Raw genomic sequence first — 24,929 nt, 5'->3', positions numbered from 1 at the left:
AGCAGAAGAAAGGTTCCGTGTCACTCCAACCACCAGGGCCCCCAGGGAGCTCAACGGGACAAAGGAGGACACAGAGAGAGACAAGGTGGAGAAAGAGATTGAGGCAACAGAGAGCCAATCAACAGCACTACCCCCTGAACCTTCCAGCCCTCAGGACAGCGAATCAATGGAGGAGGAGGCAGCAGTGGGAAAGCAGCAGGGGGAGTGGCGGACGGTGAAGAACAAGAAAAGTAAGAGGGAGCGAAGAAGAAGCAAAGGCGTTTCCCAGAGAAGCGGCAAGAGGCGTCTCCCATCCGACACGGATGACAAGGGCAGCAGCTCTTCGGATGATGAAGTGCCAGAGCGGCACCGACAGAAGAGGCGGCAAAGCTCCAGGGCGTTGGAGGACGAGACACCCGAGCTCCAGAAAATTGGAGACAACAAGGAGCCCAGCGCACCCCAACTTAGCCTGCAACCTGAGGAGGCCAGTGCACCACAGCCCCTGGAATCTGGGAGCAGTGAGGCAATCATCGCACCCCAGCTCCAGGAAGCCGGGAACAGCAACCCCCCAGAGGGGGTGAGTTTTGGAGAAGCTTCTCCAGCAAAGGTCATCTCAAAATCCGCTCACTACGTGAACCTCCAGATGCCACTGGAGCAGAACACGGCCAAGGAGATCTACCTCAGCCCATCCAAAGTGAAGGAATTTGAGCTCACTACGGGTATGAAGGAGCAGACTAAAGGTCTGGGACTCTCAGAGACAGTGGGTTTGGTAGGAGAATAAATGCTTTAATATGGGTTTAAAGATTGTATCCATAAATGTGCGTAGCATTAAATCTACTACGCGATGTGTTGCGACCTTGGACTACCTAGCCAAGGTCAAAGCTGACCTGTTGTTTCTGCAGGAGTGTGCGATACCGCACCTCAGCTCCTACAGGCAATGGTCACGATGGTGGTCCCACGGGCCATCGATCTGGTCGGGCGGAAACGACTCTCGTTCCTCCGGCCTGGGTATTCTGCTGCGGGGAGGCAACTTCACCGTCTCCGAGGTCAAGGAGGTGGTGGGCGGGCGACTCCTCGTAGCAGACGTAATGTACAAGAACGCTCCACTCCGGTTAATTAACGTGTACGGCCCGGCACAAGGGGCTGAGCGGCTGGAGGTTTTTCAGCAGCTCCCACTGCTGCTGGCGACCTCCAGGCCGGTCATTCTGGGCGGGGACTTCAACTGCATCATCGATGCGGCTGGACGATCCGGCAGGGCCGGAAGCAGATTGGACGCTACGTCCAGATCCCTGATGGAAACAGTTAAGGATGCCAAGCTGCACGACGTCTTCAGCAACCCTGCAGACGGAGCGCAGTGTAGATACACCTGGACGCGGCCAGACGGGTCCATTCGTTCCAGGATAGACTTCCTGTTTGTGTCCCGTGCATTCACAGTCAGATCCACCGAGGTCAAGCCGGTGTTCTTCTCTGACCACTGCCTCCTACTGGCGGACTGCCACTTGGAGGAAGACCTGAGGGTGGGCAGGGGGGCATGGAAGCTAAATGTGCAACTGCTGACCCCAGAGAACATTGAGGAGCTCAAGAGGGATTACAAAGGTTGGAGAACCGTGAAACCCCTCTTTGAGTCCCTGACACACTGGTGGGAAGTGATCAAGGGAAGCATCAAGAGGTTTTTCATCCGCAAAGGCACCCAGAAAGCTAGAAAGGAACAGAGGGAAATGTCCCGACTCCAGGAAAAGATGCAGAATCTGCTCCGGCTGCAGTCGATGGGGGTGGATGTCAAGGAGGAGCTCCAAGAGGTGAAGGGCCAGCAAGCCTCGCACTTTGCCTCGGAGGCCTCCAAGATCATCTTCCGTTCCAGAGTCCGCTCCGTGGAGCAGGATGAGACGTGCTCACGTTTCTTCTTCCAAAAGGTACACAGAGAGCGCTCTGTGATCAGCAGCCTGAAGGAAGAAGACGGCTCAGTAAAGTCATCACGGTCCGACATTCTGAGGATCAGCAAATCCTTTTATGCCGGTCTGTATGACGTGAAGCCCACGGACAGCACGGCCTCCCAGTCCTTCCTGTCCTCTATCACGGAGGTCTTAGACCACAGTACGCGGGAGAGCCTAGACAAACCGCTAACTCCTGACGAACTGACTAAGGCCCTCGAGTCCTTCGAGAAGAGTAAAACCCCCGGAAGCGACGGCCTGCCGGCGGAGTTGTATTCGGCTCTGTGGGACTTGATCGGCCCAGACCTGCTAGAAGTGTACGAGAGTATGCTCCTGGCCGGCAGCATGTCAGAATCCATGAGGAAAGGCATCATCACCCTCATCTACAAGCACAAGGGGGAAAGGGAGGAAATTAGAAATTGGCGACCCATTTCACTGTTGAATGTGGACTATAAGATTCTGTCCAAGGTCATCGCCAACCGGGTCAAATCCGCTCTGGAATTGGTGATTCACCCTGACCAGACCTGCTCTGTGCCAGGCAGGAAGATCTCTGACAGCCTGGCGCTGCTCAGGGATACGATTGCCTATGTACAGGACAGGGGTGTGGATACCTGCCTCATCAGCTTGGATCAGGAGAAGGCCTTTGACAGAATATCGCACACCTACATGGGGGATGTGCTCTCCAAAATGGGCTTTGGGGAGGGAATTCGAAATTGGATCCAACTGCTCTACACTAACATCAGTAGCGCAGTCTCAATCAATGGGTGGGAAACAGATAGCTTTCCGATTAAATCTGGAGTCAGGCAGGGCTGTCCTCTCTCGCCTGTCCTTTTCGTGTGCTGCATAGAACCCTTTGCCGAGTCCATCAGGAAGGATCCGGGCATAAGAGGAGTGACGATCCCAGGCAGTGGAGGCACTCAGGTAAAAGCCTCCCTGTACATGGACGACGTCGCCGTCTTCTGCTCGGATCCGCTGTCGGTGCGCAGACTGATGCACGTCTGCGACCAGTTCGAACTGGCCTCGGGAGCCAAGGTAAATCGTGGGAAGAGCGAGGCCATGTTCTTTGGGAACTGGGCTGACCGATCCTTTGTCCCCTTCACTGTCAGGGCTGACGGCCTGAAGGTGCTGGGGATATGGTTCGGAGGGACCGGGGCATGCGTTAGAAACTGGAAGGAGCGAGTGGCTATGGTGAAAAGGAAACTGGGCATGTGGGAGCGACGCTCCCTCTCCATTGCGGGTAAGAACCTGGTCATCAGGTGTGAGGTACTCTCGCTGTTGCTGTACGTGGCGCAGGTCTGGCCCATTCCACACTCCTGCGCGATGGCGATCACTCGAGCCATCTTCCGCTTTATCTGGAGGTCGAAAATGGATCGTGTCTGCAGGGACGCGATGTACAAGCCTCTAGATAAAGGGGGAAAAAACGTGCCCAACATCGCCCTCATACTGATGGCCACCTTTGTGTGCGGCTGCATCAAGCGGTGCGTAGACCCTCAGTACGCAAACACCAAGTGTCACTACGTGCTGAGGTTCTACCTGTCCCCGGTGTTGCGAAGGATGGGTCTGGCCACGCTGCCGCGGAACGCTCCAAGTAGTTGGACCGTGCCGTACCACCTGTCCCTGGTGGAAAAATTTATGCAGAAAAACACCTTTGACCACAAGTCCATCAGGCAGTGGTCAGCACGTAACGTCCTAGAGGCCCTGAGGGATAAGGAGAGGGTGGACCCTGTGGGATGGTTCCCCGAGCAGACTGTCAAAGTCATTTGGCAGAATGCCTCATCGCCAGAACTTTCCAACAAGCACCAAGACGTAGCTTGGCTGGTGGTGAGAAAGGCCCTCCCCGTCAGATCCTTCCTACACGCCAGGAGTCTCACCCCCTCTGCACGATGCCCTCGAGGTGGCTGTGGTGGGGAAGAGACCGTTGTTCACCTCCTTGTGGATTGTGCCTTTGCAAAGAAAGTCTGGAGAGAGATGCAGTGGTTGCTGTCGAGGTTCATCCCGAGCAGTTCTGTGACACAGGACTCTGTGCTCTACGGGCTGTTCCCAGGGACACACACCGAGACAAACATCGACTGCAGCTGGAGGATCATCAACTCGGTGAAAGAGGCGCTTTGGTCTGCCCGAAACTTGTTGGTCTTCCAGCACAAAGAGTTGTCCCCGACCGATTGTTGCGGACTGGCACAATCCAAAGTCCAGGACTACGTGCTGAGGGACGCACTAAAGCTTGGGGCAGCTGCCGCAAAGGCGCAATGGGGAAGGGTCGCTGTCTAAGACCTTTCTACCACAGCGCACCGAGAGACTGGGAACTGTTTAGAGCCCCTCGGGCTGTACAGATCAAAATGAAAGGCTGTAAATGATTGTAATATTGTTTGTACTGATGCACCTGGTGATACATTTTGTAAAAGTTTAACCTGGATTGTACCCTTGTAATGTTGTTTTTGAAATGGTTTTGAATGTGATTGAAGATTTTTTATGAATAAAGTATATTTTTACAATAAAAAAAAAAAAATCTGTTCTTATCAGTTTAATATCTGATACGTCCCTTATCTGGGGACCATATATTAAATTGATTTTTGGAGCAGGGAGATGGAATAGGGGCTTGCTCCGCCCACTCCACGCATCGACCTGGTATTGCAGTATCTCTGGGAATGGTGCACCACCCCTTTCCAGGGGATTTTCAATGCTAAAAATAGATTTCTTACAAACATCTGCTTTCTTTACTTTTCAACATGCACATCTTTCAAAACACAACTTTCTTTCTTTCTCATCGCTTCTCGGCCTTTTGGCTAAGATCAAGTGTAGTGTTGCAGGGGCGACACCATGGTCCTGCCAAGGCAAGGTCGGGATGGAAGGGCGATAACCAATCGCAATCCGAATCCATACCGTGGGTTACCTATCACCGTCCGAGTCACGGTGAACCACAGCGAAGGAGGATCACCTATGGATCGGGGCTTCTTCACCAGGAGGATCCTGTTGAAGGCGTGCGGCTTCCAAGCTACGGAGATCTTCACCCTGCACGACTCCCGCAAAGGCGGTTATTTTGACGTCACGTTCAAGCGGGTGGCAGACTGCGTCCGGCTCCTGAGGGTGTTCGAGGAGAAGAGAGACCTGCCGGAGATGAAGATCCTGACGGCGGAGCCGCACTTCTCTCTGCCGTTGCAACGGGAACGTGAGGTGATGGTGCATGTGTACAACCCCTTCGTCCCTGTCGCCGACGTGGTCACCTTCCTCACCAGGTACTTCGATAAGGTGGGGAGCGGCACCGAGATTCGAGACGACTTGGGGATCTGGACAGGCAAACGCCTGTTTAAGGTCACGCTAAAGACCGACGGTAAGGGAGCAATTTTCCACCCTCCCTCCAGTTTCGCTATCGGGGGAAACCGTGGCTACCTGGTCTACGCTGGGCAACCCAAGCATTGTCGCTCATGCGGCAAGGCTGGTCATGTGGCGGCCAACTGCAGCGCCTCCCTCTGCAAGATCTGCAAACAGGAAGGGCACCAGACAAAAGACTGCAAACAGGCCAAGTGCTGCAACCTGTGTGGCGAGGCAAGTCACCTCTACAGGACCTGCCCCAAACGCTGCCGTACTTACGCACAGGCAGCCAAAGCCGACCAGGGGGAAGCAGAAGAAATGTTCCGTGTCACTCCAACCACCAAGGCCCCCAGGGAGCTCAACGGGACAAAGGAGGACACAGAGAGAGACAAGGTGGAGAAAGAGATTGAGGCAACAGAGAGCCAATCAACAGCACTACCCCCTGAACCTCCCAGTCCTCAGGACAGCGAATCAATGGAGGAGGAGGCAGCAGTGGAAAAGCAGCAGGGGGAGTGGCGGACGGTGAAGAAGAAGAAAAGTAAGAGGGAGCGAAGAAGAAGCAAAGGCGTTTCCCAGAGAAGCGGCAAGAGGCGTCTCCCATCCGACACGGATGACAAGGGCAGCAGCTCTTCGGATGATGAAGTGCCAGAGCGGCACCGACAGAAGAGGCGGCAAAGCTCCAGGGCGTTGGAGGACGAGACACCCGAGCTCCAGAAAATTGGAGACAACAAGGAGACCAGCGCACCCCAACTTTGCCTGCAACCTGAGGAGGCCAGTGCACCACAGCCCCTGGAATCTGGGAGCAGTGAGGCAATCATCATCGCACCCCAGCTCCAGGAAGCCGGGAACAGCAACACCCCAGAGGGGGTGAGTTTTGGAGAAGCTTCTCCAGCAAAGGTCATCTCAAAACCCGCTCTCTACGTGAACCTCCAGATGCCACCGGAGCAGAACACGGCCAAGGAGATCTACCTCAGCCCATCCAAAGTGAAGGAATTTGAGCTCACTACGGGTATGAAGGAGCAGACTAAAGGTCTGGGACTCTCAGAGACAGTGGGTTTGGTAGGAGAATAAATGCTTGAAAATGGGTTTAAAGATTGTATCCATAAATGTGCGTAGCATTAAATCTACTACGCGATGTGTTGCGACCTTGGACTACCTAGCCAAGGTCAAAGCTGACCTGTTGTTTCTGCAGGAGTGTGCGATACCGCACCTCAGCTCCTACAGGCAATGGTCACGATGGTGGTCCCACGGGCCATCGATCTGGTCGGGCGGAAACGACTCTCGTTCCTCCGGCCTGGGTATTCTGCTGCGGGGAGGCAACTTCACCGTCTCCGAGGTCAAGGAGGTGGTGGGCGGGCGACTCCTGGTAGCAGACGTAATGTACAAGAACGCTCCACTCCGGTTAATTAACGTGTATGGCCCGGCACAAGGGGCTGAGCGGCTGGAGGTTTTTCAGCAGCTCCCACTGCTGCTGGCGACCTCCAGGCCGGTCATTCTGGGCGGGGACTTCAACTGCATCATCGATGCGGCTGGACGATCCGGCAGGGCCGGAAGCAGATTGGACGCTACGTCCAGATCCCTGATGGAAACAGTTAAGGATGCCAAGCTGCACGACGTCTTCAGCAACCCTGCAGACGGAGCGCAGCGTAGATACACCTGGTCGCGGCCAGACGGGTCCATTCGTTCCAGGATAGACTTCCTGTTTGTGTCCCGTGCATTCACAGTCAGATCCACCGACGTCAAGCCGGTGTTCTTCTCTGACCACTGCCTCCTACTGGCGGACTGCCACTTGGAGGAAGACCTGAGGGTGGGCAGGGGGGCATGGAAGCTAAATGTGCAACTGCTGACCCCAGAGAACATTGAGGAGCTCAAGAGGGATTACAAAGGTTGGAGAACCGTGAAACCCCTCTTTGAGTCCCTGACACACTGGTGGGAAGTGATCAAGGGAAGCATCAAGAGGTTTTTCATCCGCAAAGGCACCCAGAAAGCTAGAAAGGAACAGAGGGAAATGTCCCGACTCCAGGAAAAGATGCAGAATCTGCTCCGGCTGCAGTCGATGGGGGTGGATGTCAAGGAGGAGCTCCAAGAGGTGAAGGGCCAGCAAGCCTCGCACTTTGCCTCGGAGGCCTCCAAGATCATCTTCCGTTCCAGAGTCCGCTCCGTGGAGCAGGATGAGACGTGCTCACGTTTCTTCTTCCAAAAGGTACACAGAGAGCGCTCTGTGATCAGCAGCCTGAAGGAAGAAGACGGCTCAGTAAAGTCATCACGGTCCGACATTCTGAGGATCAGCAAATCCTTTTATGCCGGTCTGTATGACGTGAAGCCCACGGACAGCACGGCCTCCCAGTCCTTCCTGTCCTCTATCACGGAGGTCTTAGACCACAGTACGCGGGAGAGCCTAGACAAACCGCTAACTCCTGACGAACTGACTAAGGCCCTCGAGTCCTTCGAGAAGAGTAAAACCCCCGGAAGCGACGGCCTGCCGGCGGAGTTGTATTCGGCTCTGTGGGACTTGATCGGCCCAGACCTGCTAGATGTGTACGAGAGTATGCTCCTGGCCGGCAGCATGTCAGAATCCATGAGGAAAGGCATCATCACCCTCATCTACAAGCACAAGGGGGAAAGGGAGGAAATTAGAAATTGGCGACCCATTTCACTGTTGAATGTGGACTATAAGATTCTGTCCAAGGTCATCGCCAACCGGGTCAAATCCGCTCTGGAATTGGTGATTCACCCTGACCAGACCTGCTCTGTGCCAGGCAGGAAGATCTCTGACAGCCTGGCGCTGCTCAGGGATACGATTGCCTATGTACAGGACAGGGGTGTGGATACCTGCCTCATCAGCTTGGATCAGGAGAAGGCCTTTGACAGAATATCGCACACCTACATGGGGGATGTGCTCTCCAAAATGGGCTTTGGGGAGGGAATTCGAAATTGGATCCAACTGCTCTACACTAACATCAGTAGCGCAGTCTCAATCAATGGGTGGGAAACAGATAGCTTTCCGATCAAATCTGGAGTCAGGCAGGGCTGTCCTCTCTCGCCTGTCCTTTTCGTGTGCTGCATAGAACCCTTTGCCGAGTCCATCAGGAAGGATCCGGGCATAAGAGGAGTGACGATCCCAGGCAGTGGAGGCACTCAGGTAAAAGCCTCCCTGTACATGGACGACGTCGCCGTCTTCTGCTCGGATCCGCTGTCGGTGCGCAGACTGATGCACGTCTGCGACCAGTTCGAACTGGCCTCGGGAGCCAAGGTAAATCGTGGGAAGAGCGAGGCCATGTTGTTTGGGAACTGGGCTGACCGATCCTTTGTCCCCTTCACTGTCAGGGCTGACGGCCTGAAGGTGCTGGGGATATGGTTCGGAGGGACCGGGGCATGCGTTAGAAACTGGAAGGAGCGAGTGGCTATGGTGAAAAGGAAACTGGGCATGTGGGAGCGACGCTCCCTCTCCATTGCGGGTAAGAACCTGGTCATCAGGTGTGAGGTACTCTCGCTGTTGCTGTACGTGGCGCAGGTCTGGCCCATTCCACACTCCTGCGCGACGGCGATCACTCGAGCCATCTTCCGCTTTATCTGGAGGTCGTAAATGGATCGTGTCTGCAGGGACGCGATGTACAAGCCTCTAGATAAAGGGGGAAAAAACGTGCCCAACATCGCCCTCATACTGATGGCCACCTTTGTGTGTGGCTGCATCAAGCGGTGCGTAGACCCTCAGTACGCAAACACCAAGTGTCACTACGTGCTGAGGTTCTACCTGTCCCCGGTGTTGCGAAGGATGGGTCTGGCCACGCTGCCGCGGAACGCTCCAAGTAGTTGGACCGTGCCGTACCACCTGTCCCTGGTGGAAAAATTTATGCAGAAAAACACCTTTGACCACAAGTCCATCAGGCAGTGGTCAGCACGTAACGTCCTAGAGGCCCTGAGGGAAAAGGAGAGGGTGGACCCTGTGGGATGGTTCCCCGAGCAGACTGTCAAAGTCATTTGGCAGAATGCCTCATCGCCAGAACTTTCCAACAAGCACCAAGACGTAGCTTGGCTGGTGGTGAGAAAGGCCCTCCCCGTCAGATCCTTCCTACACGCCAGGAGTCTCACCCCCTCTGCACGTTGCCCTCGAGGTGGCTGTGGTGGGGAAGAGACCGTTGTTCACCTCCTTGTGGATTGTGCCTTTGCAAAGAAAGTCTGGAGAGAGATGCAGTGGTTGCTGTCGAGGTTCATCCCGAGCAGTTCTGTGACACAGGACTCTGTGCTCTACGGGCTGTTCCCAGGGACACACACCGAGACAAACATCGACTGCAGCTGGAGGATCATCAACTCGGTGAAAGAGGCGCTTTGGTCTGCCCGAAACTTGTTGGTCTTCCAGCACAAAGAGTTGTCCCCGACCGATTGTTGCGGACTGGCACAATCCAAAGTCCAGGACTACGTGCTGAGGGACGCACTAAAGCTTGGGGCAGCTGCCGCAAAGGCGCAATGGGGAAGGGTCGCTGTCTAAGACCTTTCTACCACAGCGCACCGAGAGACTGGGAACTGTTTAGAGCCCCTCGGGCTGTACAGATCAAAATGAAAGGCTGTAAATGATTGTAATATTGTTTGTACTGATGCACCTGGTGATACATTTTGTAAAAGTTTAACCTGGATTGTACCCTTGTAATGTTGTTTTTGAAATGGTTTGGAATGTGATTGAAGATATTTTATGAATAAAGTATATTTTTACAAAAAAAAAAAAAAAAAATCTGTTCTTATTGTTTGTACTGATGCACCTGGTGATACATTTTGTAAAAGTTTAACCTGGATTGTACCCTTGTAATGTTGTTTTTGAAATGGTTTGGAATGTGATTGAAGATATTTTATGAATAAAGTATATTTTTACAAAAAAAAAAAAAATCTGTTCTTATCAGTTTAATATCTGATACGTCCCTTATCTGGGGACCATATATTAAATTGATTTTTGGAGCAGGGAGATGGAATAGGGGCTTGCTCCGTCCACTCCACGCATCGACCCGGTATTGCAGTATCGCTGGGAATGGTGCACCACCCCTTTCCAGGGGATTTTCAATGCTAAAAATAGTTTTCTTACAAACATCTGCTTTCTTTACTTTTCAACATGCACATCTTTCAAAACACAACTTTCTTTCTTTCTCACTCACCCGCACCATCTACACACAAAAAACACGCACGCTCACCCAACGCTCACAGACACCACTCTCATCTCACAAACACTCTACCTCACTCATACAAAAACATCTTTCACTTGCAAATACACCTCTCAAACACTCTCTCAGCTGCACCTTTCGCCTCACAACATTTTCAACCAGCTCTCTGCTGCCGCTCCCGCCCGCTGCTGCTGCTGCTGCTGATACAGCAACAGTCAAAACTCACACCTCAAAGCTCACACACTTTACACAGCTACTCGGAAACGTCTACATCCACGTTCACACAATCCTTACACTGCACAAGGAGCCCATTCCGCCCGTCGTGACTGCACCAGCTCTCCCAATGAACATTTCACTTCGTGCCATTCTCCTGCCTTCTCCACGTAACCCAGCACATGCTTTCTTTTCAAATAATCATCTCATTCCCTCTTCAATTGAACCTGCCTCCGCCACGCTATCAGGCGGTGCATTCCAGACCCTGACCACTCGCTGCTCCTATCACTTTTGCTTCTTCTGCTAGTTACTTTAAACCTGTGCCCGCTCCTTCTCGATCCTTTCATCGGTGCAAGCAGTTTCTCCCTATCTACTCTCTCCAGATACCTCATGATTTTCAATACCTCTATCAAGTCTCCTCTCAGACTTCTTTTCCCCAAGGAATACAGTCCCAACTTCTCCAATCTTACTTCATAACTCAACTTCCTCGCCCCTGGAACCAAACTCGTAAACCTCTTCTGCACTCTCTCCAATGCCTTCACTACCCTCCTAAAATGCAAGTCAAAATGCAATCCATCAGAGTCAGCATGGCTTTATGAAGACTAAATCGTGTTTGACTAAATTGCTAGAGTTCTTTGAAGATGTGACAAGCAAAGTGGATAATGGCGATCCTGTAGATGTAGTATGTCTGGACTTCCAGAAGGCATTTGATAAGGTGCCGCACAAAAGATTAATACACAAGATAAGATCACACGCAGCTAAGGGTAATATATTTGCTTGGATAGAGCTTTGGCTAACCAACAGAAAGCAGAGAGTCAGGATAAATGGGTCTTTTGTGGATGGCAAGCTGTAACTAGTGGGGTGCCACAGGGTTCGGTCCTTGGGCCCCAACTATTTACTTGGATTCAGGAGTAGAAGGTACCATAGCTAAATTTGCAGATGACACCAAAATAGGTGGGAAAGTAAGTTGCAGTGAAGAAATGAGAAATTTACAAATGGATATGGACAGGTTAGGTGAATGGGCCAAAATTTGGCAGATGGAGTTTAACGTGGATAAGTGAGGTTATCCAGTTCAGCTCCTACAGGCAATGGTCACGGTGGTGGTCCCACGGGCCATCGATCTGGTCGGGCGGAAACGACTCTCGTTCCTCCGGCCTGGGTATTCTGCTGCGGGGAGGCAACTTCACCGTCTCCGAGGTCAAGGAGGTGGTGGGCGGGCGACTCCTCGTAGCAGACGTAATGTACAAGAACGCTCCACTCCGGTTAATTAACGTGTATGGCCCGTCACAAGGAGCTGAGCGGCTGGAGGTTTTTCAGCAGCTCCCACTGCTGCTGGCGACCTCCAGGCCGGTCATTCTGGGCGGGGACTTCAACTGCATCATCGATGCGGCTGGACGATCCGGCAGGGCCGGAAGCAGATTGGACGCTACGTCCAGATCCCTGATGGAAACAGTTAAGGATGCCAAGCTGCACGACGTCTTCAGCAACCCTGCAGACGGAGCGCAGCGTAGATACACCTGGTCGCGGCCAGACGGGTCCATTCGTTCCAGGATAGACTTCCTCTTTGTGTCCCGTGCATTCACAGTCAGATCCACCGAGGTCAAGCCGGTGTTCTTCTCTGACCACTGCATCCTACTGGCGGACTGCCACTTGGAGAAGGACCTGAGGGTGGGCAGGGGGGCATGGAAGCTATTCGTGCAACTGCTGACCCCAGAGAACATTGAGGAGCTCAAGAGGGCTTATGAAGGTTGGAGAACCATGAAACCCCTCTTTGAGTCCCTGACACACTGGTGGGAAGCGATCAAGGGAAACACCAAGAGGTTTTTCATCCTCAAAAGCATCCAGAAAGCTAGAAAGGAAGAGAGGGAAATGTCCCGACTCCAGAAAAACATGCAGAATCTGCTCCGGCTGCAGTCGGTGGGGGTCGATGTCAAGGAAGAACTCCAAGAGGTGAAGAGCCAGCAAGCCTCGCACTTTGCCTCCAAGAACATCTTCCGTTCCAGAGTCCGCTCCGTGGAGCAGGATGAGACGTGCTCACGTTTCTTCTTCCAAAAGGAAGAGAGAGAGAGCTCTGTGTTCAGCAGCCTGAATGAAGAAGACAGATCAGTAAAGTCAGCGCAGTCCGACATTTTGAGGATCAGCAAATCCTTTTATGCCGGATTTTATGACGTGAAGCCGACGGACAGCACGGCCTCCCAGTCCTCCTTGTCCTCTATCACGGAGGTCTTAGGCGACAGTACACGGGAGAGGCTGGACAAACCGCGAACTCCTGACGAACTGACTTAGGCCCTTGAGTCCTTCGAGAAGAGTAAATCTCCCCAGAAGCGACGGCTTGCCGGCGGAGTTGTATTGGGCTCTGTGGGACTGGATGGGCCCAGACCTGCTAGGGGTGTACGAGAGTATGCTCCTGGCCGGCAGTATGTCAGAATCCATGAGGAAAGGCATCATCACCCTCATGTACAAGCACAAGGAAGAAAGGGAGGAAATTAGAAATTGGCGACCCATTTCACTGTTGAATGTGGACTATAAGATTCTGTCCAAGGTCATCGCCAATCGGGTCAAATCCGCTCTGGAATTGGTGATACACCCTGACCAGACCTGCACTGTGCCGGGCAGGAAGATCTCTGACAGCCTGGCGCTGCTCAGGGATACGATTGCCTATGTGCAGGACAGGGGTGTGGACACCTGCCTCATCAGCCTGGATTAGGAGAAAGCCTTTGACAGAATATCGCACACCTACATGGTGGATGTGCTCTCAAAATGGGGTTTGGGGAGGGAATTCGCAATTGGATCCAGTTGGATCCTACTCTACACTAACATCAGTAGCGCAGTCTCAATCAATGGGTGGGAATCAGATAGCTTTCCAATTAAATCTGGAGTCAGGCAGGGCTGTCCTCTCTCGCCTGTTCTTTGCTGAGTCCATCAGGAAGGATCCGGGCATTAGAGGAGTTACGATCCCAGGCAGTGGAGGCACTCAGATCAAAGCCTCCCTGTACATGGACGATGTCGCCGTCTTCTGTTCTGATCCGCTGTCGGTGTGCAGACTGATCCACATCTGCGACCAGTTCGAACTGGACTCGGGAGCCAAGGTAAATCGTGGGAAGAGCGAGGCCGTGTTCTTTGGGAACTGGGCTGACCGATCCTTTGTCCCCTTCACCGTCAGTGCTGACGGCCTGAAGGTGCTGGGGATATGGTTCAGAGGGACCGGGGTATGCGTTAGAAACTGGAAGGATCCAGTGTCTATGGTGAAAAGGAAACTGGGAATCTGGGAGCGACGCTTCCTCTCCGTTGCGGGTAAGAACCTGGTCATCAGGTGTGAGGCACTCTCGCTGTTGCTGTACATGGCGCAGGTCTGGCCCATTCCAGACTGCTGCGCGACGGCGATCACCCGAGCCATCTTCCGCTTTATCTGGAGGTCGAAAATGGATCGTGTCCGCAGGGACGCGCTGTATAAGCCTCTAGATAAAGGGGGAATAAACGTGCCCAACATCGCCCTCACACTGATGGCCACCTTTGTGTGCGGCTGTATCAAGCTGTGCGTAGACCCTCGGTACGCAAACACCAGGTGTCACTACGTGCTGAGGTTCTACCTGTCCCCGGTTTAGCGAAGGATGGGTGTGGCCACGCTGCCGCGGAATGCTCCAAGTAGTTGGACCGTGCCGTACCACCTGTCCCTGGTGGAAAACTTTATGCAGAAAAACACCTTTGACCCCAAGTCCATCAGGCAGTGGTCGGCACGTAACGTCCTATAGGCCCTGCGGGGAAAGGAGATGGTGGATCCTGTGCGATGTTTCCCCGAGCAGACTGTCAAAGTCGTTTGGCAGAATGCCTCGTCTCCAGAACTTTCCAACAAGCACCAAGACGTAGCTTGGCTGGTGGTGAGAAATGCCCTCCCCGTCAGATCCTTCCTGAAGTCTCACCCTCTCTGCATGTTGACCTCGAGGTGGCTGTCGTGGGGACGAGACCGTTGTTCACCTCTTTGTGGAATGTGCGTTTGCAAAGAAGGTCTGCAGAGAGTTGCCGTGGTTTTTGTCGCGGTTCATCCCAAGCAGTTCTGTGACACAGGTCTCTGTGCTCTACGTGTTGATCCCAGGGACAGGGACGCACATCGAGACAAGCAGGTGGAGGATCATCTACTCGGTGAAAGACGCTCTTTGGTCTGCCCGAAACTTGTTGGTCTTCCAGTGCGATGAGTTGTCCCCAGCAGAGTGTTGCAGACTGGCTGGCACATTCCAAGGCCGAGGACTACGTGCTGAGGGACGCACTAAAGCTTGGGGCAGCCGCCACAAATGCGCAGTGGGGAACGGTCGCTGTCTAAGACCTTTCAGCCATAGTGCACCGAGGGACTGGGAAAGGTATAGACCCCTCGGCCTGAAAGACTCACATTGAATGTATGCAGTGAATATTACATTTATCACAATTGTATTGAAGCACCTCAGAGTGCAACATGATCTATGTAGATAACTTGAATACTATTGCACTGTCTGACTGCCTGTAATGAGCATGTTGAAATGTCTGTAATGTTCATTGATCGTATTGAAGCGTCGCAGGGTGCGACATGATCTATTTGAAAAACTGGAATATGATTGCACTTTTTGCGATGGCCATTTTGAAATGTTTTGTAATGTTCTTTCAGATATTTTATGGATAAGGTATATTTTTCCACAAAAAAACGACAACAGTTACAAAGAAAACCAACAGCAGCAACAACAGCTCTTCTCCACAGTCTGAATTAGAATTTCAGAGTCAGAAAACAGAGCAAAAAAACACGCAGCGTCCTGAAATGACAAACCTGAAATGAAAGTGTACTTAGTGTATCAAGCCTTTAAACTGCATTGCTGAAAACTCCTTCCTGCCTGCTAGTGCAACAAGATGCTGCAAAGTATATTACACAGCGAATCAGGCCTTCAGCCGTCTTGACTTGTGCAGCTCCAGTGACTTCAGGCCTCCAAAAGCAGGCCAGTATTTGAAAGGGCTCCTCTTGACAAGTGTAAGACCCTGATCAAACTAAATATTTTAATTTTCTTAACCAGTGAGATTGAACGAACCGTGATGCATGTCCAAGACAAAATAGAATATAAAGCAATGTAAAGTAAATTAATAACAAATTGAGAAAGTAAATATGGAACACAAAATATTTTAAAACTAGGGCACAGGTTAAAAACATGATCCTAATTTCTGTTGAACTGAATGAGGCGAGTCATTACAGTGCGTGACCGATTTGTTTAAGTGTGCGGGCCCATTAAACTTTTTGCACAGCCGCGCAAATTTAAAGGGGCTTATGTGGCGGTGTGTCTGTGAGGAAACCTCTCCTCATATCTTGTATCCCACTGTGAAATCGTCTTCAGCTCCCAAATTGCACTCAGACAATGTGCTACATTTGCATATTGTGCAGGAGTCGGGGGAGGGGTCATGGGGCTGCCCCTTGTCTCTGTACTTGAAATGGCAGCCAGGCAGCAACTGTAGTGCTTCCTCAAATCCAACCTGAAGAAAAGGCAAGACATGTTGGGTGCTGAGAGGGAGAAGCATTGCCACTTTAGGTTCTACTTGGATTTTACTGAGGTAAAAGGTGATTGAAAAAGTCAAGCCTTTCTCCCCTAGCAGTTACCACTGAGGACAGAAATAATACCGAGCGCTGATCTATCACCGAGCACTGAGGCCGGCCAAGGGGAGGCATCTGAAAGCTGCAGAGAGAGCAAGAAGCCAGGATGGACGACTGAGAATACTGGCTGAGATAGACAGCAAAAACTGTGACACAAGCTCAGGTAAGCGTGGTGTTTTGCAGTTCAAGTTCATCACTTTGTGACAGTATAGGTATTTTTCACTTTCCTAGGATAAGGCTGTTCCCTTTCTAGAAGTTAGAAACAGCCGTGCAGATGTATTTTCTGCGCTCCTTTGCTTGCCTGCTGAATAGGACTGATGGGAGGGGAAAAGGTGATTAAAAGAGAGCCGACATCATTGCAGGCTGGCAGATGGTGTGCTGTGCTGTGCACGCAGGTGGTTTTGTTGTTTGGCTTGTGTGTGACTTCTGGTTGAAGCTGAAAGATTTCTAAAATTTTGAAGGAAATAATCTTCGAGAAGGGGAGAAACATTTTCAACATTTTAACAGGATCTAAGGCTGTTCGCTGTGTCGTACCTGTACTTATCCTTGCTGCCACCTGCCTTCTCACTGCTGATCATCATCTTGTGTTATTATAATGATATAATGCATTGGACTTATTTACTGTGACTTCATAACATGACACATTTCCCTTCTGGTGATGTCATGCTGACATCCCGTAAAGGAAATAGACCAACAGTCAGCCCAAAAGAAGGCCCAATGCCAAGCAAAGGAAGCCCATAAACGAGGATGCTAGACAGCTCGTACAAAAGAAAGCAGGGCATCAGGAAACAACTCAACAGCAACTGACGTAGTACTCTCCAGGTTCAGTGCAGGAGAAGCACTGGAATCAGTAAAAAGTAATGCCCCTACATGTCTGAACATACAACTTAGGAGCAGGAGTAGGCCACTGGGCCCCAAGAGCCTGCTCCACTACTCAGAAGATCATGGCTGATCCGATTGTAACCTCAACCCCACATTCCTGCCTACCAGCGATAACCTTCCAACCCCGCCTTGTTAATCTATCCAGCTCTGTCTTGAAAATATTCAAAGACTCTGTTTCCACCACCTTTCGAGGAAGAGAGTTCCAAGGACTCTCTACACTCTGGGAGAAACGCTGCTGACTTTGCCTTCCCTGTAGATGTGGAAGGACTTTAGCTGCATACCTGGTCAGCTGGCAAGCTCCACAGACCGATCGGCGCAGGCTTGGAGGGCCGAAGGGCCTGTTCCTGTGCTGTACTTTTTTTTCTTCTTTGTTCTTTGACTGCTCAAGCTGAAAGCAAAGACAAAAATACAGCAGGCCTCGATCGAAGAACTCCTCTGCGCTGTGAGCTAGTTGCTCACACGGAAACTCAGCTACAAAGACTCATGGATTGTCTCTCATGCCTGTCACGTGTTCTCCCTTGTGACTGAGTGTTTCTCGAAATTTTCCATTACCTGCCAGTTACACGACACATCTAGCGCAACCGTAGACAGCGACCTTTCTCCATTACGCCTTTGCCCCAAACTTTAGTGCGTCCCTCAGCACGTAGTCCTGGACCTTGGAATGTGCCAACTCTTTGCAATGGAAGACCAACAAGTTTCGGACAGCCAAAGAGTGTCTTTCACCGAGTGGATCCTCCGGCGGTAGTTGATGTTTGTCTCGGCGTGTGTCCCTGGGAACAGCCCCTGGAGCACAGAGTCCATACCTGTGTCACGGAACTGCTCGGGATGCACCTCGACAAGAACCACGGCCACTCTCTTCAGAGTTCTGGTGATGAGGCATTCTGCCAAATGACCCTGACGGTCTGTTCGGCGAACCGTCCGCCGGAATCCACCATCTCCTTTTCCCGCAGGGCCTCTAGGGTGATACGTGCTAACCACTGCCTGATGGACTTGCGGACAAAGGTGTTTCTCTGCATAAGTTTTTCCACACGGGGCAGGTGATACGGCACTTGGAGCGTTCCGCGGCAGGGTGGCCAGACCCATCCTTCGCAACACCAGGGACAGGTAGAACCTCAGCACGTAGTGACGCTTGGTGTTTGGGTCTACACACAGCTTGATACCGCCATACACAAAGGTGGCCATCAGGATGAGGGTGATGTTGGGCATGTTTTTTCCCCCTTCATCCAGAGTTTTTTTACATCATGTCCCTGCAAACAGGATCCACTTTTGACCTCCAGATAAAGCGGAAGATGGCTGGCGTGATCGCCACAGCGCAGGAGTGAGGAATGGGCCAGACCCGCGCCACGTACAGCAACACCGAGAGTGCCTCACACCTGATGAGCAGGTTCTTACCCGCAACGGAGAGGGAGCTTTGCTCCCACATGCCCAGTTCTTTTCTCACCATAGCTACTCGCTCCTTCCGGTTTCTAACGCATGCCCTGGTCCCTCCGAACCATATCCCCAGTAGCTTCAGGCAGTCTGACCTGCTGGTGAAAGGGACAAAGCTTAGTTCAGTTCCCAGAGGACACGGCCTCGCTCTTGCCACGATTTACCCTTGGCACCTGAGGCCGGTTCGAAGTGGTCGCAGGTGTCGATCAGTCTGCGCACCGATGTGTGAAAAGTGGGGAGTTGACCGTACTACCGCATCACCACACTGTCCCAGGTCCAATAGCATGGCGGAATGTATATACTGTAAAGTCCTTACTTATGAAATGTCAGCAAAGTAAACAAGGCTTGTGACGGCCTGTCACAATGCTACACCTTAGAGCGACAGCGCTCAGTGCAACCACTCCTTCACCAGCAGAATTACAGTGCGAACAACCCTTCCCAGTCATCATTTGTCGATGCATCCAGGAGTAAGTGATGCATTCGCTGAAGGTGAAGGTGAAGGACGCACATGAGCAAAGAATCACCCAACTTAAACATTGGACAAAAGGTATGACTACAACACCCAACCGATGGAACATGAAATCCGGCCGAAATCAGCAGCATGTCCAGAACCATGATCATATCAAATACGAGCACCCATTGTGAAGAAACCGATGGCGAATCAGGGAAGTACCAGAACAAGAAACACCAAGTAACCCCATCGCAAGCAGAACGCGATCTAAGACACGATCCCAGCGCAACACTCCTACAGACAACCAGAATTGTGAGAACGTACAGCAATCTCAAACCAAATTCACAGTATCAACGAAGCACCATTCCGTTCCAGAGACTCATAAGGTGATCACTTTGTACAATTGTAGGTTCAAAGACAGAAGAGCAATTTGTGGTAATGTAAATAGTTCTTATTATTTAATGGTACAGCCTGGAGTTGTTGTGGTATACCTTTAAGGAGCGTATCTAAAATTGCTGTGCAGCACCAGGCAGGGTGTGACGTATATGCTCATGTATAATTCTCGGGCCGATGATAGGAGCTGTCCTAGAGACCCAGATATTGTTGTATATATTTCATCTCTTCAAATCAAAGAATTGAGTTCGCAATCCTCTTTGTGTCGTCGGTGTGTTTGTGTCAGGTGGAAAACACAACATGGAGGACCCCCATTTAAGGTGAATGGCAAAAGAACCAAGGCGACATGAGGAGAAACCTTCTTGCGCAGCGAGTGGTTAGAATCTGCAATGCACTGCCTGAGAGTGTGCTGGGGGCACTTTCAAGAGTGGCTTTCAAAAGAGAATCGGATAATTGATTATCTGAAGAGAAAATATTTGCAGGGCTACGGGGAAAAGGCAGGTGAGTGGCACTAGGGGAGTTGCTCTTGCAGAGAGCTAGCACAGACACGACAGGCCGAATGGCCTCCTTTTGTGCTCTAACCAATCTAGGATTCGATGTTCTCCCTCCACTTGGACCCCTCCCTCTGGATTTTTGCCTTCTCTTGATCTTTTCATTGAGAACTGTCGGCGTGACATTAGCCGTCTCAATTTCTCTGCTCCTCTCACCCATTCTAATCTGTCTCTCTCTGAACTCACTGCACTCCGTTCTCTCAGGTCCAACCCCAACATTGTCATCAAACCCGCTGACAAGGGTGGTACTGTTGTTGTCTGGCGCATTGACCTCTACCTCGCGGAGGCTGAGCGTCAACTCGCAGACGTTTCCTCCTACCTCTCCCTGGACCATGACCCCACCACAGAACATCAAGCCATTGTTTCCAGGACTGTCACTGACCTCATCTCCTCAGGAGATCTTCCTCCCACAGCTTCCAACTTGATAGTCGCCCAACCTCGGACGGCCCGCTTCTACCTCCTACCCAAAATCCACAAACAGAACTGTCCTGGCAGACCGATCGTGTCAGCCTGTTCCTGCCCCACGGAACTCATTTCTCGTTATCTTGACTCCCTTCTCTCTCCCCTTGTCCAGTCCCTTCCCACCTACATCCGTGATTCCTCTGACACCTTACGTCACATCAACAATTTCCAGTTCCCTGGCCCCAACCGCTTCCTCTTCACCATGGATGTCCAATCCCTCTACACCTCCATCCCCCACCAGGATGGTCTGAGGGCCCTTAGCTTCTTCCTTGAACAGAGGCCCCAACAATCCCCATCCACCACTACTCTCCTCCGTCTGGCTGAACTTGTTCTCACACTGAACAATTTCTCCTTTAACTCCTCTCACTTCCTCCAAATAAAAGGCGTGGCTATGGGTACCCGCATGGGCCCCAGCTATGCCTGTCTCTTTATGGGGTATGTGGAACATTCCTTGTTCCAGTCCTACTCCGGCCCCCTCCCACAACTCTTTCTCCGGTACATCGATGATTACTTCGGTGCTGCTTCATGCTCTCGTCGGGACCTGGAAAAATGTATTAATTTTGCTTCCAATCTCCACCCCTCCATCATCTTCACATGGTCCATCTCTGACACTTCTCTTCCCTTCCTTGACCTCTCTGTCTCAATTTCTGATGATAGACTGTCCACCAATATCCATTACAAGCCTACCGACTCCCACAGCTACCTCGGCTACAGCTCCTCACACCCCGCTTCCTGTAAAGACTCCATCCCATTCTCTCAGTTCCTTCGCCTCCGTCGCATCTGTTCTGATGACGCTACCTTCAAAAACAGCTCCTCTGACATGTCCTCCTTCTTCCTTAACCGAGGTTTTCCATCCACGGTCGTTGACAGGGCCCTCAACCGTGTCCGGCCCATATCCCGCGCATCCTCCCTCACGCCTTCTCCTCCTTCCCAGAAACATGATAGGGTCCCCCTTGTCCTCACTTATCACCCCACCAGCCTCCGCATTCAAAGGATCATCCTCCGCCATTTCCGCCAACTCCAGCATGATGCCACCACCAAACACATCTTCCCTTCACCCCCCTTGACGGCATTCCGTAGGGATCGTTCCCTCCGGGACACCCTGGTCCACTCCTCCATCACCCCCTACTCCTCAACCCCCACTTATGGCACCTCCCCATGCCCACGCAGAAGATGCAACACCTGCCCCTTCACTTCCTCTCTCCTCACCGTCCAAGGGCCCAAACACTCCTTTCAAGTGAAGCAGCATTTCACTTGCATTTCCCCTAACTTAGTCTACTGCATTCGTTGCTCCCAATGCGGTCTCCTCTACATTGGAGAGACCAAACGCAAACTGGGCGACCGTTCTGCGGAACACCTGCGGTCTGTCCGCAAGAAAGACCCAAACCTCCCTGTCGCTTGCCATTTTAACACTCCACCCTGTTCTCTTGCCAACATGTCTGTCCTTGGCTTGCTGCATTGTTCCAGTGAAGCCCAACGCAAACTGGAGGAGCAGCACCTCATCTTCCGACTAGGCACTTTACAGCCCTCTGGGCTGAATATTGAATTCAACAACTTTAGATCTTAAACTCCCCCTCCCCCCATCCCCACCCCGTTTCTTTTCCCCCCCCACCCGTTTTTTTTCAATAATTTATATAGATTCTTCTTTCCCCACCTATTTCCATTATTTTTAAATCTAAAACTAAAACCTTTAGTCTTTCCACCCCACCCCCACTAGAGCTGTACTTTAAATATCCTGTTTTCCATTCTTAATTAGCACTTTTCTCAGACAAAGACCACCACCTTCAACACCTCTTTGACCCTTTTGTCTCTGACATCTTTTGATTATCTGCTCACACCACACCCTCAATGTGTCTCTTCCCCCCCCACCTTAAACCAATTTATATTTCTCCCTTGTTGAAACTATGCTGCAGTTCTGCCGAAGGGCCATGAGGGCTCGAAACGTTGACTGATTTCTTCTCCACCGATGCTGCCAGACTTGCTGAGTTTTTCCAGGTAATTCTGTTTTTATTTTGTTTAGGATTCGATGTGTGCAGCTCTGCACAGTTGGTTGCTGCATTGTCACTCACTCGCTGCAAGACACGCAACTGCTTTCAAAAGCTTCTCCCACAGCAGCCTCTGACAGTGACGTCCATGTGGATAGGCACAACCCTCTCCCACCTGATTGGTGGAATACTGGCGATCTACATAACTCTGATGCAGTCTCACTGAAAAAGACAGAACAAAGGCAACTTCTGTAAATTAACCTTCTGTTCCAATTGGAAATCCCAGGAGAAATATGCCAACAGTAAAAGCATCAGTACTTATATATATATAAGCCTTTGAACGCTGTCAGTCTGCTTTAAAGGAGGGAAGGCATATGGCACTCGGGTAAGTCCAGGGTATTTGTGGCATCGCTTCTCGGCCTCTTGGCTAAGATCAAGTGTAGTATCTGTTCTTATCAGTTTAATATCTGATACGTCCCTTATCTGGGGACCATATATTAAATTGATTTTTGGAGCAGGGAGATGGAATAGGGGCTTGCTCTGTCCACTCCACGCATCGACCTGGTATTGCAGTATCTCTGGGAATGGTGCACCACCCCTTTCCAGGGGAATTTCAATGCTAAAAATAGATTTCTTACAAACATCTGTTCTTATCAGTTTAATATCTGATACGTCCCTTATCTGGGGACCATATATTAAATTGATTTTTGGAGCAGGGAGATGGAATAGGGGCTTGCTCTGTCCACTCCACGCATCGACCCGGTATTGCAGTATCTCTGGGAATGGTGCACCACCCCTTTCCAGGGGATTTTCAATGCTAAAAATAGATTTCTTACAAACATCTGCTTTCTTTACTTTTCAACATGCACATCTTTCAAAACACAACTTTCTTTCTTTCTCATCGCTTCTCGGCCTCTTGGCTAAGATCAAGTGTAGGATCGCTTCTCGGCCTCTTGGCTAAGATCAAGTGTAGTGTTGCAGGGGCGACACCATGGTCCTGCCATGGCAAGGTCGGGATGGAAGGGCGAAAACCAATCGCAATCCGAATTCATACCGTGGGTTACCTATCACCGTCCGAGTCACGGTGAACCACAGCGACGAAGGAGGATCACCTATGGATCGGGGCTTCTTCACCAGGAGGATCCTGTTGAAGGCGTGCGGCTTCCAAGCTACGGAGATCTTCACCCTGCACGACTCCCGCAAAGGTGGTTATTTCGACGTCACGTTCAAGCAAGTGGCAGACTGCGTCCGGCTCCTGAGGGTGTTCGAGGAGAAGAGAGACCTGCCAGAGATGAAGATCCTGACGGCGGAGCCGCACTTTTCTCTGCCGTTGCAACGGGAACGTGAGGTGATGGTGCATGTGTACAACCCCTTCGTCCCTGTCGCCGACGTGGTCACCTTCCTCACCAGGTACTTCGATAAGGTGGGGAGCGGCACTGAGATTCGAGACGACTTGGGGATCTGGACAGGCAAACGCCTGTTTAAGGTCACGCTAAAGACCGATGGTAAGGGAGCCATTTTCCACCCTCCTTCCAGTTTCGCTATCGGGGGAAACCGTGGCTACCTGGTCTACGCTGGGCAACCCAAGCATTGTCGCTCATGCGGCAAGGCTGGTCATGTGGCGGCCAACTGCAGCGCCTCCCTCTGCAAGATCTGCAAACAGGAAGGGCACCAGACAAAAGACTGCAAACAGGCCAAGTGCTGCAACCTGTGTGGCGAGGCAAGTCACCTCTACAGGACCTGCCCCAAACGCTGCCGTACTTACGCACAGGCAGCCAAAGCCGACCACGGGGAAGCAGAAGAAATGTTCCGTGTCACTCCAACCACCAAGGCCCCCAGGGAGCTCAACGGGACAAAGGAGGACACAGAGAGAGACAAGGTGGAGAAAGAGATTGAGGCAACAGAGAGACAATCAACAGCACCACCCCCTGAACCTTCCAGTCCTCAGGACAGCGAATCAATGGAGGAGGAGGCAGCAGTGGAAAAGCAGCAGGGGGAGTGGCGGACGGTGAAGAACAAGAAAAGTAAGAGGGAGCGAAGAAGAAGCAAAGGCGTTTCCCAGAGAAGCGGCAAGAGGCGTCTCCCATCCGACACGGATGACAAGGGCAGCAGCTCTTCGGATGAGGAAGTGCCAGAGCGGCACCGACAGAAGAGGCGGCAAAGCTCCAGGGCGTTGGAGGACGAGACACCCGAGCTCCAGAAAATTGGAGACAACAAGGAGACCAACGCACCCCAACTTTGCCTGCAACCTGAGGAGGCCAGTGCACCACAGCCCCTGGAATCTGGGAGCAGTGAGGCAATCATCGCACCCCAGCTCCAGGAAGCCGGGAACAGCAACCCCCCAGAGGGGGTGAGTTTTGGAGAAGCTTCTCCAGCAAAGGTCATCTCAAAATCCGCTCACTACGTGAACCTCCAGATGCCACCGGAGCAGAACACGGCCAAGGAGATCTACCTCAGCCCATCCAAAGTGAAGGAATTTGAGCTCACTACGGGTATGAAGGAGCAGACTAAAGGTCTGGGACTCTCAGAGACAGTGGGTTTGGTAGGAGAATAAATGCTTTAATATGGGTTTAAAGATTGTATCCATAAATGT

The 24,929-nt window shown here is 51.6% G+C and overlaps 1 protein-coding gene, 1 non-coding gene and 3 pseudogenes across 2 annotated transcripts in view; all 5 read left to right on the top strand.

The window, feature by feature from the left end:
* Positions 1 to 4,400, top strand: part of LOC144669594 (uncharacterized) — a 203,642-nt gene extending 199,242 nt beyond the window's left edge. The window contains exon 3 of the mRNA XM_078532116.1: positions 3,805 to 4,400. Within this exon, the coding sequence (XP_078388242.1) occupies positions 3,805 to 4,178 (374 nt within the window). The 3' untranslated portion in view covers positions 4,179 to 4,400. The remainder of the gene's footprint in view (positions 1 to 3,804) is intronic.
* On the top strand, positions 4,391 to 4,569 carry LOC144669752 (U2 spliceosomal RNA; annotated as a pseudogene).
* Positions 4,570 to 10,076: 5,507 nt separating this feature from the next.
* On the top strand, positions 10,077 to 10,253 carry LOC144669734 (U2 spliceosomal RNA; annotated as a pseudogene).
* A 12,490-nt stretch (positions 10,254 to 22,743) lies between these two features.
* Positions 22,744 to 22,934, top strand: LOC144669895 (U2 spliceosomal RNA). Its single transcript, XR_013573793.1, has one exon. It is a non-coding gene; the product is annotated as a U2 spliceosomal RNA (small nuclear RNA).
* A 31-nt stretch (positions 22,935 to 22,965) lies between these two features.
* LOC144669835 (U2 spliceosomal RNA) lies at positions 22,966 to 23,132 on the top strand (annotated as a pseudogene).
* Positions 23,133 to 24,929: the final 1,797 nt, after the last annotated feature.

The sequence above is a fragment of the Cetorhinus maximus genome, chromosome 29 (genome assembly GCF_964194155.1).
Source record: "Cetorhinus maximus chromosome 29, sCetMax3.hap1.1, whole genome shotgun sequence".
NCBI lineage: Eukaryota > Metazoa > Chordata > Chondrichthyes > Lamniformes > Cetorhinidae > Cetorhinus > Cetorhinus maximus.
The sequence above is the reverse complement of the archived record's forward strand: the minus strand, read 5'-3'. Positions and strand labels throughout refer to the sequence as shown.